General features: G+C 45.9%; 1 protein-coding gene across 3 annotated transcripts in view; it reads left to right on the top strand.

Annotated features, from left to right (window-relative positions):
* Positions 1-15,092, top strand: part of UBTF (upstream binding transcription factor) — a 79,009-nt gene that overhangs the window by 31,687 nt on the left and 32,230 nt on the right. For all 3 annotated transcript variants that reach the window (XM_085872687.1, XM_085872686.1, XM_085872688.1), the window contains exons 7-8: positions 5,119-5,242; positions 12,052-12,162. In XM_085872687.1, the coding sequence (XP_085728813.1) occupies positions 5,119-5,242; positions 12,052-12,162 (235 nt within the window). The remainder of the gene's footprint in view (positions 1-5,118; positions 5,243-12,051; positions 12,163-15,092) is intronic.

Below are 15,092 nucleotides of genomic sequence, written 5' to 3'. Positions count from 1 at the left end.
ATAGGAGGGAAACCATGGGGTAACATTCCTGGGTCAGATTGCGGGAGAGTGTGTCGGAGTGGTGCTGAGGTGTCGTCCACCAGATGGCGGTCTCCATGGGTTAACCTGAGGCGGTCCCTTCGGGTGGGTGCCTGGAATGTCATCCCTAAGAGAGGATCTGTCTCTGTTATCTGTCTCAAGCATTTGGACATCGGTATTGCAGCTCTCTCTGAGGGTCGGAGACCGGATTGCGTTGAGATAATGGTGGATGGTTACACCTACTATTGGTCTGGTCGCTCTGATGGTTACCATACTCAAGGAGTTGCTGTAGCTGTGTCCAATAAGCTGACCCCAATGATAATTGAGGTAACACCAGTCAATGAGCATATTATGAGATTAAAGATTCGTCACTCCTTAGGTGTCATTTTCCTGGTCTCTGTCTATTATCCGACTGAGGCGAGTGATCTCACCCTGAAGGATGCATTCTACGCCACGCTCGGGTCTGTGGTTGATCAGTGCCTCAGACGAGATACACTTCTCGTCTTGGGGGATTTCAATGCATCGACTGGAACTGATAGGGATGGTTATGAGACGTGTGTTGGTCCCCATGGGTCAGGAACTGTAAACCAGAATAGCGTTAAGTTCCTTGACTTTGCAAGAAGTCATGGACTTAGGGTGGCCAGTTCATGGTTTCAGTGCCCACAAGCTCATCGCTGGACTTGGTATTCCAACGCTGGCGGTGTGACAAAGGAGATTGACCATGTCTTCGTTGATGGTCGCTGGAGGATGATCCAGAACTGCAGGGTCTACCGGAGTGCTCAGTTCCTCAATAGTGACCACCGGGTTGTTGTAGCAACTCTAAAGCTGCACCTTAAATCCAGGAGAATGGTACCATCCCAGCCTAGGCTGGATGTTGGCAAGCTCAAGGATGAGAGGGTAGCTGAGGAGTTTGCGAACAGGCTGAGTGGACATTTGGGGTGTCTGGGTGCTTTGGGGGGTCCTGAAGAGTTGTGGAGTGCCTTCAAGACCACCGTCCTTGATGTTGCCAGTGGATGTCTTGGAACTCACCGCAGGGCAAAGAAGAGTTTTGTCTCTCAAGGGACACTGGATACCATTGACCAGAGTCGCAGGGGCAGGCTGAATGGCAGAGCTGAGCTGTTCAGGGAGCTGAGGAGTAAAACTGTACGTGCACTGAGGGTGGACAAGGAGGCCTATGTGCGAGGAATCTGTGAGGGGGTAGAGCATCACCTGTGGACAGGTGATTCTCGTCCCGCTTACAGTGGAATTCGCGCATTGCGTTCATCCAAGCCCATCCCTCGGAGCATTGCAGTTAGAGCAGAGAGTGGTAGGCTCTTGACAGATGAGTCTGAAGTGAAGGCCGGCTGGGCTGGTTACTTTGAGCGGTTGTACCAGGCTGATCCACGAGCTGTCGAGTTGGACGTCAAGGGTGTTACATTCCCTGCTGCTGACCCTCCAATCAACTGTGGTCCACCTTTGCTTGTGGAAACACGGGCTTCGGTGAACCAGGTGAAATGGGGTAAAGCTCCAGGGATCTGTGGCATCCATGTTGAACTTCTCAAGGCTGGTGGAAATGCTGTACTCATGTCGTTGCATGCAGTTTTGTGCTCTGCCTGGAACACAGGCATCATCCCAACTGACTGGAAGAGGGGCCTTGTTGTCCCTCTCTGGAAAGGGAAGGGTGATCGCCAAGACTGCAACAACTACCGAGGGGTGGCGCTGCTCTCAGTGCCGGGCAAGGTCTTTGCTCGGATAATTCTTGATAGGGTTCGCCACCATCTGCTTGAGCACCAGCGTCCAGAGCAGTCATTCTTTACACCAAAGAGATCAACGATTGACCGTATCCTTGCACTTCGTGTCCTCACCGAACACAGACGAGAGTTTCGGCAGGGGCTGCTTGCAGCCTTTGTTGATCTCCGTAAAGCGTTCGATTCAGTAAATCGGGATGCCCTCTGGAGGATTCTTGGTCTTCGTGGGGTGACACCAAAACTGATCGATCTGATGTCTGAACTCTACTCTCGTACTGAGAGTGCTGTGAAATGTGGTGGTACCATCTCTGACTTATTTCCAGTTGTTACTGGAGTTCCTCAGGGGTGTGTACTGGCCCCCACACTTTTCAGCACTTGTATGGACTGGTTTCTTGGGAGGATGTCGGAGAGATCAAGCTGCGGTGCATCGTTTGGGAATGTCAAGATCTCGGACCTTGATTTCGCAGATAATGCAGTCATCTTTGCGGAGACTTTTGATATCCTTTTGGGGGCCCTCGAGGTGCTGAATGAGGAGTTGGAGCCGCTGGGATTACGGGTTTCTTTGGTCAAAACTAAGATCCAGGCATTCAATGACATCTTGGATGCTGCTGTCCTGTCTGTGTCTCTTTGTGGTGAGGATGTTGAGATCGTGGAGAGATTCACTTACCTTAGCAGTGATATTCATGTCTCTGCTGGCTGTGAGTCAGAGGTCAATCGACGTCTGCGTCGGGCCTGGGGAGTCACGGATTCACTGGATCATGGGGTGTGGCGCTGCCGGTACCTGTGCGGGAGGACGAAAGTCCGAGTCTTCAGGTCCTTGCTGCTTCCAGTCTTGCTCTATGGATGCGAGACTTGGACTCTGACCAAGGATCTGAGACAGAGACTTAATTCCTTTGGTACCAGGTCTCTTCGGAGAATCCTTGGCTATCGCTGGACGGATTTGTGTCCAACGAGTGGTTGCTGAGAGAGACTTGGATGAGATTTGTTACTTGCATAGTCCATGAGCGTCAGTTGCGGCTGTATGGACATGTGGCTCGTTTTCCTGACGCTGATCCTGCTCACCAGATTCTCTCAGCGAGGGAGTCTCGTGAGTGGAGGAGGCCAATGGGCTGACCACGTGCCTCGTGGTTGCAGCAGGTTGATCAGCATCTCAAGGAGTTGGGGATGGGCCTGGCAGCTGCCTGGGGGATGGCCAGACGGAGGCCCATGGAGTACCGGTGGAAAGTGGACGCAGCGACGCGCTGTTCTGGCACATGCTCCCATACCTGACCTGCCCTGCTTGCCAAGCTTCCTGCCTGTGGCATTCAAGCTTACCTTCATACCTGGCTTTCTGACTTTCTCCACTCGTGTCGTCAACACATTGCTCTCGATGCAACCCACTCCTCATCTCTCCCATTGAAACCCGGAGTGCTTCAAACGGTGTGTTGTCCCAGACTTCTTTCTCATCGACATAATCGACCACTCTGTTCTGGACAATCTTCTCTTCCTTTTTACAGATGACTCCACACTGTCGCACAATACCCCCCAATACACTGACAGGCAGCTGTGTCACTGTTTGCTGATCTGTAATTGATGAAATTAGATGCTGGTCTGATAAATAGAACTTGTCCTTCAAAGCTCGAAAATCTCAGTCTCGCCCTGTTTGTTCTTGAAGGGTCATCAAATGAACGGGATTTCTTCTTGTAACACCCTCTCGGTTTGCTTCCAAAATCCAGGCTGAGTGCACATTCCAACCCTTTTGTACCTTGCTTCTCTTGTCTCCAGAACCACTCTTCTTTAACAATCTTTCCTTCAGAGCTCAAGAAGGCGGTGCACCACCACCTCGTCATCCCCTATCCCTACCTACAATATTTTGTACCCCATTAACATCTAACATGGTAGGCAGGTCTCTCACGTGTTGCGCTCTTCTTCCAAGACCTTCCAAAGATGAGCTAAGTTGTTGGGATTTTTTTTTTCTTCATTCAAATTGTCCCTTACAGCTTCAATGGTATTGAGATCTGGGCTTGTAGGGGGCCATTCTACATGTTTGAAGCACTCCAGCTTCCTCTTTCATTTGCAAATAAGTTTTAATTATTCCAGCTGAGTGGTCTGGATCATTATCCTGCTGTAAGATGAAGTTTGGACCGATAAGTCTTGAACCACTGGGGATAGTATGGTCAATTTAAAATTTGTTCGTACCTTGCTACAGTCAATATACTGTCAATTTTTACCAATTTTATAACGCCACTTGAGGATATGCACCCCCAAACTTTAATTGAACCTCCTCCATGTTTAAGTGTTTGCTTCACCGAGCAGTGTTGGCTTCAGTTTCTTGTCTCGTATGCTGTCTTTGAGTACATCCAAATATTTGAAACTTTGACTCGTCTCTGAGCTGTATCTTACAGAGCTGAGCTGTTTGAAATATGACGTGCGTATGCTAATGAGCCCCTTGATCAACGGCACCGTTCGCTCTGTGGCATACTTGCTTGCGTGAAGGAGAGGTTGTCTGTGAAATACAGTAAAAGATAATGGATGTAAGAATAAATAGCAAATGGAATTAAAGATCTAGCTCAAAGCCCTACCCAACACACCTTGTCCCACATACCTACTAGACATAATGGAAGGGCTAACTGAACAAATACTAATGAAATAACTGTCTCGGGACCGCTATATGTTGGGTGCCATTTCTTTGGGGGAGTGCCGACTTCGCAGAACCACAATGATATTTTGGTTGAGGTTTGGATGCAGATCCGGCCTGTCGATGGGAAACAAATTAAACTTGTCAGCCTGGTGGAGGTATCGAGTGCCGTTCTCGTTGCTATTGGGGATGGTTGGTTATTTAATTGTATTGTCCTATAGAAGTTACTTGCTCAATGTTATCATCTGGTGTGATGGAGTGAATATCACCGTGTGCATGAAATCAATTAATCAAGCTCTCTCCTCTACTTTGAGAACTTTGATCATTTTAACAAGTCACTTAAAAAAAAAACAATGGTCAAATTTGAACTTAGTTTATTGTACAAGGTACATCGACTGCAGGCTTAAATCCCATATATTACTTTGATTTGTCCATTGTTTACTAATGTCCTTGTAATTCATGTAAATGTCCAGTTGTCTTGTGATGTCTTTCTTCTACAGGTGATGTGTGTGCAAGCTCCTCCATGTGTGAGTTTGGATTAGGATTGGTGAAAAATGAGTCGCATAAATATGTGTAATTTTGGGATTGATTGAATACTGATATTCTTTTACATCAGTTATCTTTTGATTCAAGGCCCTGGGGCCTCATGAATTCCTCCATTTAACACTAAATCCATAGGTTGAATTATGTTGGACATTTGAATGCCAGCGCAAACTAGTGGTCCATAACCAGAGCTCTCAAACTTGTATTTTCCAGGGACGATCATCCAGACCTTGTTGAAATGGCTCCTCCAAAGTCGGATCTTCCAGAAAAACCCAAAACGCCACAACAGCTATGGTTTTTACATGAGAAAAAGGTGTTCATGAAGCAGCATCCAGAGGTATGAAAGGTTTCTTCCATTGTTACATGCCTGAAGTATAGTTTTATTACCTCCGCCACCGAAGGTCAAAGAGGTTGCTTTCACCCATTTCTGTCCGTTGGTTTGTTTGTTTGTGTGCAGGATATTTCAAAAAAGTTGTGGACGGAACCTAATGAAATTTTGTGGACAGGTTCGGTCTGTGACAAGGACGAACTGATTAGATTTTGGTGAAGATCCGGATCTGATAATTTTTTAAGTGATTCTTCACCATTGAGAGATATGGCTAAAAATGACATATAGCACGATATCTCAAAAAGTTATCGATGGATTCAAACAAAACTTGGTGGACAGGTTGGGTGTGTCGCAAGGACGAATTGTTTCGATTTTGGTGAAGATCCGAATCCGATCTGGATATGAGAATTATTTAGTATTAATGTGATTCTTCACCTTTGAGAGAGAGGGCCAAAAACGGTGTATAGCATGATATCTCAAAAATGTATTGGGTTCGATAGTGTTGTGGTTGAGGAAATTCACAAACCACCATTCAGGTCCCGTAGGTGAGATATCTCTGTAAGTACATGTGTAGTTAGCCCCAAACCCGTTGTTTCGAGGGAATAAATGTAATTCATTCGGGCTGCGACCCTTTAAGATAGCCGTTTTTCTGTTCTATCTTTATTTTGAACCAACCACGTCTCAACCACCAACCGCAACGCCGCTTCACAACAACAACAACGCCAACAGCCACGGCCTTTACCTTCACAACTCGCTCTCGCAATCATCGCATCACCGCCATTCCAAGCGTCACCGTGGCCAGGGACCGCCACAATAAACCCTCCACCACCTTCGCCTCTCCTTCTGCGGCCGTTCCCGCGCCACTTGTGAACGCCGAGCGTCAGGCTGTCCTGGCCTCGTACAGGGCGCGCGCTGAGCCGCGGGTACAAAGAGCGGCCTTTCCGAGGGGAAGTCGGATCAGGAATGATTCACGCCCACTTCCGATCCCTCCAATCATTAAGCGCGGGGCGATTTGGCCCCGCCTCCAGGCATGTCGGAGTAGAATCGATATATGCAGATTCGCGGATCAAGAATGATTCACGCCCACTTTTCCTCCGTCCAATGGGCGAGCGTGGCTCTGCCCCCGAGCCCATCCTGATCCGAAAATCTGCATATGGGTTCTCCTGTCGCACTATAAAGCGCCGAGCGCGGGGCGAATTGAGTCAGTAGAGAGTTTCTGTTTCGGGCTCGGGCGAGTTGTGGCGGCGGCGAAGTGTGGCAGCAGCAGTCAAGACGGGTCTGGAGGAGAGTCGGTCTGTCGGGGTTCGGAGTCTGTCGGGGAGCTGCAGAGAGGAGAAGCCGGGAACGCGGTCGAGGGCGCAGTGGAGTCGCTCGTCGCGGAACCCAAGCAAGCCAGCTATCCTCTTTCCCCAGAGCATCAACAACCCCCCCCTGTTTCCCCCCCGCGCTGAGATAGTGCGAAAAGGGGGCCCCGTTCCCACCCCATTCCAGGCAGTGCCAGCGAGGCCCGTGGAGGAGCGCGGAGTCGGGGCGCCGCCGCCATTTTGCGGCTCATCACAAGATGGGTAGGCTCTGCCCGGTCTCGCGTCCACAGACCACGTCTGCCCCCTTGTCGTAGAGGGTGGCCCCTTTTTCTTTTGATTTTGAGTATATGTGTTGTCGGCGCCGTCTGTAAAGTAAAACGGTGTAAGTGTTGCCGTGTGCTCGCGTCGTCGGTAGTAGATCTGCATTGTGTTTCTTTTGTTGCAATTGCTTTTGGTGCATAATTGTTGTGTTTCTTTTACATTTGCTTTTGGTGCATAATTGTTGTAATTGTATATGTGTGCTTTCCGTTTGCCGCGGAATAAATGTGCCTCATGTTGAACTGTTTTTCCCGTTTCGCTTCGTCTTTTCTTTAATTGAATCTCCATCTTACTTCACGTAAAGGGTTGGTCGTGGGCTAAATACGCCCAATAATTAATCGGAACCGTCGAGGTTGACGATAACACCGCTCAGTTATCCCGATAGTACGGAACGGGTCGCTTAAAGTGGCCCGTGTCCAAAGTCGACCTGCGGCGAGGTGCGATCGCCCGGTCTACCCTCCGTGTGGGTACTTAGGTAGGTCGAATTTGGCGAACAACCCTATCCCGGGGCGGGGGGGGGGCGATTGGCACGATCGTGGTGAGGCCGAAAGGCCCACCCGTGACTCGTTCCCGGCGTTAGTCCGAGAGGGTCACGACGGAATTGTCCGTCCGGTGGGCGACGTTCCGCGATTCGAGTTACGTGGCCGCTCGCACGCCGTCGGGAGCGAATTCGCAACAATATGTTCTCGTGGATCAGGCATTACGTGGTGGAGGTATGCACTCAACCGAGTGCCCTTCTAGTTTTGCATGTTCTCGGCTACATATGAAATTGCATGAATAGGGTTGGAGGAGACTGGGGAGGAAAGACAGTGAGGTGTATGTAATGTACAGCCATGGGAGTGTTTTTTGATGAGGGTGGGGTCGGAAAATAGGGGTCTTTTGAGAAGTTTCGCTTTTCTTTTATATACATGGTACAGGCTCATGGAAGAGCTGGTACGAGTACACTGAACGGATCAGGATGCAACTGGACAAAAAGAACAGCAGAGAGATGGGGGTGGGGGGAAGATGCCAAGACAGAGGGAGGCAGACAAACAATGGGGTCATGAGAGGATGCATGGGGTGAACAAGATCGATACAGAAGGGAACTCTCAGGAGGGGAAATTTGGAAGGAGGGGGGATTGGGGTGAGCATAGGAGTTAATGAGGGTAGAAAAGATCATGGTTTTGGATTGGCCGATCTGAGATGGTAATGAACAGCTTGCTGTTTTGAAGACCTGGAGGGAAGAATGAGATTAAAGATGTGGAAGTTGGTTCCATAGGCAGGAAAAAGGAAGAACAAATTTTTTGGGGGAGTGGTGGGGGGGGTGTGGAAGGGTTGTTAGGCTTCAAATTTGGCACCAGGGGAGGAGGTGGGGGGCATAATACTCAACTTGATTCTAGCCTCAAGCCTGTGTGGATCCCAATTCTCAGCTGCTGCCACATCCCTTTCTTCAGATGCGGAGATGTGGAGCCACATCCCTTTCCCTTTCTTTCTTCCTTTCTTTTCTTCAGAGATATATATATATATATATATATATATATATATATATATATATATATATATATATATATATATATATATATATACATACATACATACATACATACATACATACATACATACATACATACATACATACATACATACATACATACATACATACATACATACATACATACATACATACATACATACATACATACATACATACATACATACATACATACATACATACATACATACATACATACATACATATACACAATGTTGATAACTTGAAACATGACTTTCAACTTTTGAAAGTCTGCCTTTTTTATTGTCTTGACAGTGAATACCTCTATATTTTTGCTTTATTCAATCAACCTCTGTATGGGGTTCAGTCTTTTGCAAGCCCTAATCAACCTTGATCCTTCACTGTATCCTTTCTCTTGGGAAGGCCATGTCACCTCACCTCCAGAGCCAGTTGATTCTTTGTGATTTGCCCCAAAATAGCCTTTCCTTGACTAATTATTACCTCTTAATGTTTTACAAGACATTAATTCCCATTGCCATGGTTTATGCTCCCCTCCGAGGTCACAGTTGGTGCTGCTGCATTTAATGTTGTCCTTCTGCAAATGGTCCAGTCTGTACTTTGGAATTATGGGCAGATTCTTCCAGTCATGGACAAGGTGCACATTCTCCCATGGCCTACATGTTAGTTGATAGTCTTACATTAATTTTTTTTTCTCTCTTTCTTTTAAGTCCTCTGCTCTTCTTTAGCTCTTACAGGTCATATGTACTTCCTCATCAAGTAACATTTTCCCTTATGATCCTACCCCAGTTATATCTTTTCTCTCATCTCAACTCCTTTGTCCCTCTTTTCTCATCTGGAGATATACCTTCATGAGTCTGTCTGTCTACTCTTGCTCTTCCCCTCTGATTCTTCAAGATGGCAGCCCATCACCATCTCACTTCTGGAGCCCATACTACCCATCAGAATTTATTACCTCCACCACCGAAGGTGGAAGGAAGTTATGTTTTCACCCCTGTCTGTCTGTTTTATTACTTGCAAAATCGAAGATTTTTTCAAGTATGTTGGTCAGTCGATTTTGTTATTCTCTCTCTTTGTCTGTCTGTCTTTTTTTTGGTAATTGCCTACAGGTCACAATTTTATACCGATCTTCCCGAAACTTCACCACCTGGTAGAGTTTGTCACAAGCAATAAGGCTATTGTTTTTGAGGTCAAAAGGTCAAGGGTGGCATTCAACTTTCAAACCTCTCTCCTTCCTCCAAATCCTGGTGGCGTCAAATCAAATCTGTTTCTGGTGCGTGTTCCCCCTCCATCCCCTCCCTTACCTCAAATGGCCGCACTGCTGATACCGCACATGAAAAGGCTGATGCCTAAACTCGGTGTTTGCATCGAAATCTTGTGTCCAAAACCCATTGCTTTCTGTACCCACCTTACCCAGTCGCACCCAACTGTCCCTGGACTCTGTGTCCTTTTCTCCTGACAAGGTGGAGAGCTTGCTGTCAAACCTCGACTCAGATTCTGCAACCGGTCCAGACGGCATCAGCCCATGTGTCCTAAAAGCCTGCTCCTCTGTTCTATTCACCTTCTCATTTGCTCAAGGTCATCTGCCATCTGCTTGGAAATCAGCAAACATCACTGCCCTGCATAAAAAAGGTGCAAAAACAGATCCCTGTAACTACAGACCAATCAGCCTTCTCCCAATCATCAGCAAGGTTATGGAATCCATCATCGCTTCAGACATGAAATCCTTCCTCTTCTCCAATGGCTTGATTTCCAATCATCAATTTGGTTTCAGACCAGGTCACTCTACCCTGGATATGCTGCTTCTGCTCTCCCATCAATGGATGGAGGTCCTCAATGCCGGACATGAAATCAGAGCTATATCCCTAGACATATCGTGTGCTTTTGACATGGTCTGGCACCCTGCCCTGATCACCAAACTCTCTTCCCATGGTATCCAAGGCCATCTCCACTTATGGCTCGCAGATTTCCTTTCCTGTCGCAGTCATTGTGTGGCCGTAAATGGAGTTCTTTCATCCCCTCTTCCTGTCGATGCTGGAGTTCCTCAAGGCAGCGTTCTGGGCCCTGTTCTTTTTCTGGGTTTCATCAATGATCTCTCCGACTCTCTGGAAAATCCTATTTATCTCTCTGCTGATGACTCCACCCTCTGCCGGCCCATCTGTCATCCCTCAGAACGGCAAGCAGCAGCTTCTTCGCTCTCTGCTGATCTGGGTAAAATCACAAACTGGTCCAACACGTGGAACATGTCTTTCAATCCGAATAAATCTCACACTCTCACTATGTCTCTCCGAAAGGACCGTTTTGAACCCCCCCCCCCCACCCCTTCCACTTTCTTAACAATCCTCTGGAAGAAGTCCTTTCTTTCAAGCTTCTGGGTCTCACTCTCTGCCATGATCTTTCCTGGGAAAGCCACATTTCCAACCTGGCCTCCAAATTCAGTCGCCAACTGGGAATCCTCCGTCGTGCAAAGTCCTTCCTCGGCCCACCTGAGCTCCTAACCACATACAAAGCTTTTGTCCGCAGCCTGATGGAGTACTGCTCTCCCCTCTGGGCTGGTGCTCCTGCCTCTCACCTTTCCTGGCTTCACGCTGTGGAAACCAAGGCATTTTGGATCATTGGTATCTCCCGCGATGAGGCTGAGTCTTTGGGCCTCTCACTCTCTCACCGCAGGCAGGTCGGTGGTCTTTCTGTCTTCTGCCGTCTCCTCTCCAGTCTCCCCCCTCGCTCTGTCTGCGATTTGTCCCCACCATATTTCCACAGGGCACTTAAGGTCCACCAGTAACCCCCTTCTGGTAAAACAACTTCCTCTCCCTTCCACAGATCTCCTAATGTTTCTATTCACCACTGTTTTGTCCTTCTCTCTCACACCCCTCTTGTCTCATGCCCCCTTGCTGTGCGTTGTGTGTTCACTCTCATACGAGCCTCGACAATGTATCCAAAAAAATAAAAAGAGAAGAAGGGCATAGAAAGACTGAGGATTCGGAGCTTTGCAGCTTGAGAAGGTTGCGGACTCTGTTCGGTGCTCAATCAATGCTTATTATTCGCACGAACGTGAGTCTCATCTCGCCCTTCTCTCTTGCATTCCTTTTGCTTCACTTTGCTTGCTCGGGCTTCTTCTTTCACTCTCCTTCGCGCTTTGTTGATTCATTTCTCGTCACACCATTCTTATTCATCATTCATTCTTTCCTGTAATTTATGTCTCCATCCTTTTGCTCTCTTACTTATTTCTTTGCCTTCCGCCCGTGCACATCTTCAATTTCACTTTCCCACGTCTGATGGCTCCATCACTGGAGACTCATTAAATATATGCCGTGAGTGACGTCTGCTCCACGGAGAAACACCAGTGCTGTGACCGTGTGAGAATCAGGAGGGGAGTGACTGTGGAGAGTCCCGGTTTCAGTCAGGATATAGGAGCCAAAGTCAACAAATGTAAAGCGTGCATGGGATCTGTCCTGTCCCCCTGCACACGTGACAACAAGTTGTCCCAAACTGGGCCGTATGTAAAGCAATTTAAAGAATTGACGAATGTCTTTTTTTAAATCTTTTTTTTATTTTAATGGGTGTTAACATATGTCGACCTGATGTAACCCGAGGACTGCCTGTGCTGTGCAGGTGAGATCTTTGAGTTTTAAGGAAAACTTTTATTTGTTGCATATTTATTTAGAGGTGCTGTGTATTTGTTTCAGATGAACCCAAAGGATGTGAAAGACAACCTTCGCAGGCAGTGGTCTCTCCTTCCAGACAAAAGGCGTTTGAAGTGGATTAACAAAGCGCTGGAGATGCAAAAGGAGTATAAGGTGTGTGTTTATTCCTGCAGTTTTAAGTGTTGTGCACACCTGTTCGTGTTTGATTTTTCATGAAATAAATTGCCAAGGGCAATGCAACCATTGTTTTATCCACTTCACCACCAAGCTGCTTGATAAGTCGTTACGAAAAAAATCCAAACGTAGTGGTAGTAGTCGTGGTGGTGGTGGTGCTGCTGCTGCTGCTGCTGTTACAACTAGTGCGAGTAAACACCTCCATTGAAAATATCTAATATTTTGTTTGACGATCTCTTCAGTCGTTCCTTATTTTGTAACCATCCCATTCCATCAGTTTGGGGTGTTTTTGAAAGGGTATCTGGCAAAGTGCCGATTGAAACTCACTCGATAAAAGTGATTTTTGTTGAATATTTTGAGGTTCATCGCATGAACCTTGCTCGCCGATTATGAATTGCATCATGTGGAAACGTTTCAAGGGAGAACTCTTCCTCTGACTCGTTGCAATCCCATCAATACAGTGTTCAAGCAGGTTTCGCATTATTTTTCTGCATTGAATAAACTAGTGTTAAGCCAGGCAGGTGAACTAAATTATATTATCTTGTTACCTTCCTGAAGGTTTATAGATGATAAAAAAAATACAAGAGAACAAAGGCAACTGATGTGGGTAACTGAAGACTGTGGGAAAGTTAGAAGTGAGGATGGTATGCTAATATTGACAACGGATTGTGCAGAGTAAAGGACGACAACGGGCTTTTCTTGGTGTTGCAATAATTTTTATTATGATGCTTCATTCTTAAGTTGTGAAATGCACGCTTTTCGTCCACGTTTTAGAAAAAAAGAAGAAATAAGTAAAGCATTGGGTGGGATTCACAAAACTGTTATGGACACTGCAGTGATGCAACCTCTCAAGTTCAAAATGATTCGGCTGACATGGAAAATCCGTCCTAATATAGAGTTTATGCACATGGCTGCTGACAGCACCCGGTGAAAACTCTTTGAATGTACCTGGTAATGTTTAAAGATCCAAGGTTCAGAAACATGCAAAGATAACAGCAATAGGGATTTTTAATATGGATTATTTTTACAATACAGCTGTTTATTTTTACCCTGCGCATGCAAAGCAAAAAGCGGGGTGAAGCAATTAGTTCACTGTGTCTGTCTCTCTCTCTCTACAAACGTCCGTTTATGAGCGAGGAACAACTTTATTTCAATTGAATGTTATATTTTGAATATTAATCAGAAAACTAACCTGCAGTTTAGCAGTACTTGGCTCTGAATTTGGCCCGATCGCACATGCGCAGAGAGGAGTCAAACAAAATTGAAAATAATTCCTAACAGGAAATTTACTGCTTTTAGCAATGTCATAAAGGACACAAACAACAGGCATGAAGAACTAATGTAACGTGTTAAATAAGGTGGTGAAAAACATGCTGGTAAACTTTTTTTGAATTTTTTTCTTCTTCTCCAACCTTTAAAATTTTTATTTTATTTCAATTTAATTGTGCACTTGAACAATGCAGAACACAAATCGCCTTTTTGGCACTTTCAAACCCCTTCTGTTTAGCAGTGCTTGTTAAATTTTTAATGATTTTATAAATGTTAAATGAATAATATCATTCATTCATTCATTTACAGTGCTTTAAAAATATCCTACCCTTGTCAACAACCTCACAATGATGGGTTGCTGTTTCTAATTAAACGCAACATGTCATAGGCTGAGCACGTGAGTATTGCGATGAGCCCGTCTGTGTTTGTTTTGTCTGTCACCAGAATAATAACTGAACAATGAGGGTTGCTAGAATCGTCAAACTTGGCACAGAGCTTCATATTGCTCATGGCTTGAAAAAGTTCAACTTTGAGCTCGCAAAGAAACGTATGAAATAGAATATATAATATCAAATCAAACCCCCAAATTGATAAGGCAGCAAAGCGCAGATCAAGTCCCATCACAGTGCTTGCTGCACGACCTGCCAGCAACAAGTGTCACCTGCACTCGAGCACATTGTCTCTGCCTTGCTGATCACCAGTCAGGAGTTTTTTCAGCCAGGAATATTAAAATCCACAAAAGAAGCTCACCTCCCTTATGACATGACGCTGACATCATGGACAAAAATTATGCCAACACATCACCTCCAAACTAGGAGGCATCCGTATGGCACGCAAACCTTTGCAGACTGAGATTTAAAGTCTATGGTCACGAATAGACGAAAGCAGAGATGTCGATCTAGATTTCGCCCATACTGCTGGTTGTTTATTTGTGACCATATTAGGCTCATTAATGAACAAAATCGAACGTGGCAAGCGACACTTGTTCCTGGCAGGTAGTGCAGCAAGTGTTGTGATGGGACTCGATTTGCGCCCTGCTGCCTCGTCAAGTTAGGGCATTCATTTTGGTTTATGAATGAGCCTAACATGATAATAAATAAATGATCAGCAGTATGGTCCACAACAAGCCCACAACAAGGGTGAAATGTAGATCGACATCTCTGCTTCCATCTATTCGTGACCATAGGCTTTATATCTCAGTCTGCAATGGCTTGGATGCCGTACCGATCGATGCCTCCTAGTTTGGAGGTGACATATTGGCATAACTTATGTACACGACGTCAGCGTCATGTCATAGGGTTCGTGTGCTTCTTTGATGTGTGTACATATACATATATATATATATATATATATATATATATATATATACATACATACACAGGACCTATCAATAGTCCACACCCTCTTTTAAAACTTTCACCTTGCCTTGAAGCCTGTAATAAAATTCCATTAAATCAAACTTTTTCCACCTTTATTTATACATCGTAACACACAACTTTCAAGTGAAAAACAAATTCTACAAATTTCAGAAAATTAATTAAAAATACAAAAATAGAATATTGTTGCGGACCTGGGGTCGAGGGCGAAGACCATGAGTGGTGAACTAACTCTGGTTCCCACCAGACTCTCCGGAATCTCAA

This window comes from Eptatretus burgeri, chromosome 3, assembly GCF_056783735.1.
Source record: "Eptatretus burgeri isolate ZD-2024b chromosome 3, Ebu_testis_v1, whole genome shotgun sequence".
In the NCBI taxonomy this organism is placed as follows: Eukaryota; Metazoa; Chordata; class Myxini; order Myxiniformes; family Myxinidae; genus Eptatretus; species Eptatretus burgeri.
This window is presented reverse-complemented; position numbering and strand designations above follow the sequence as displayed.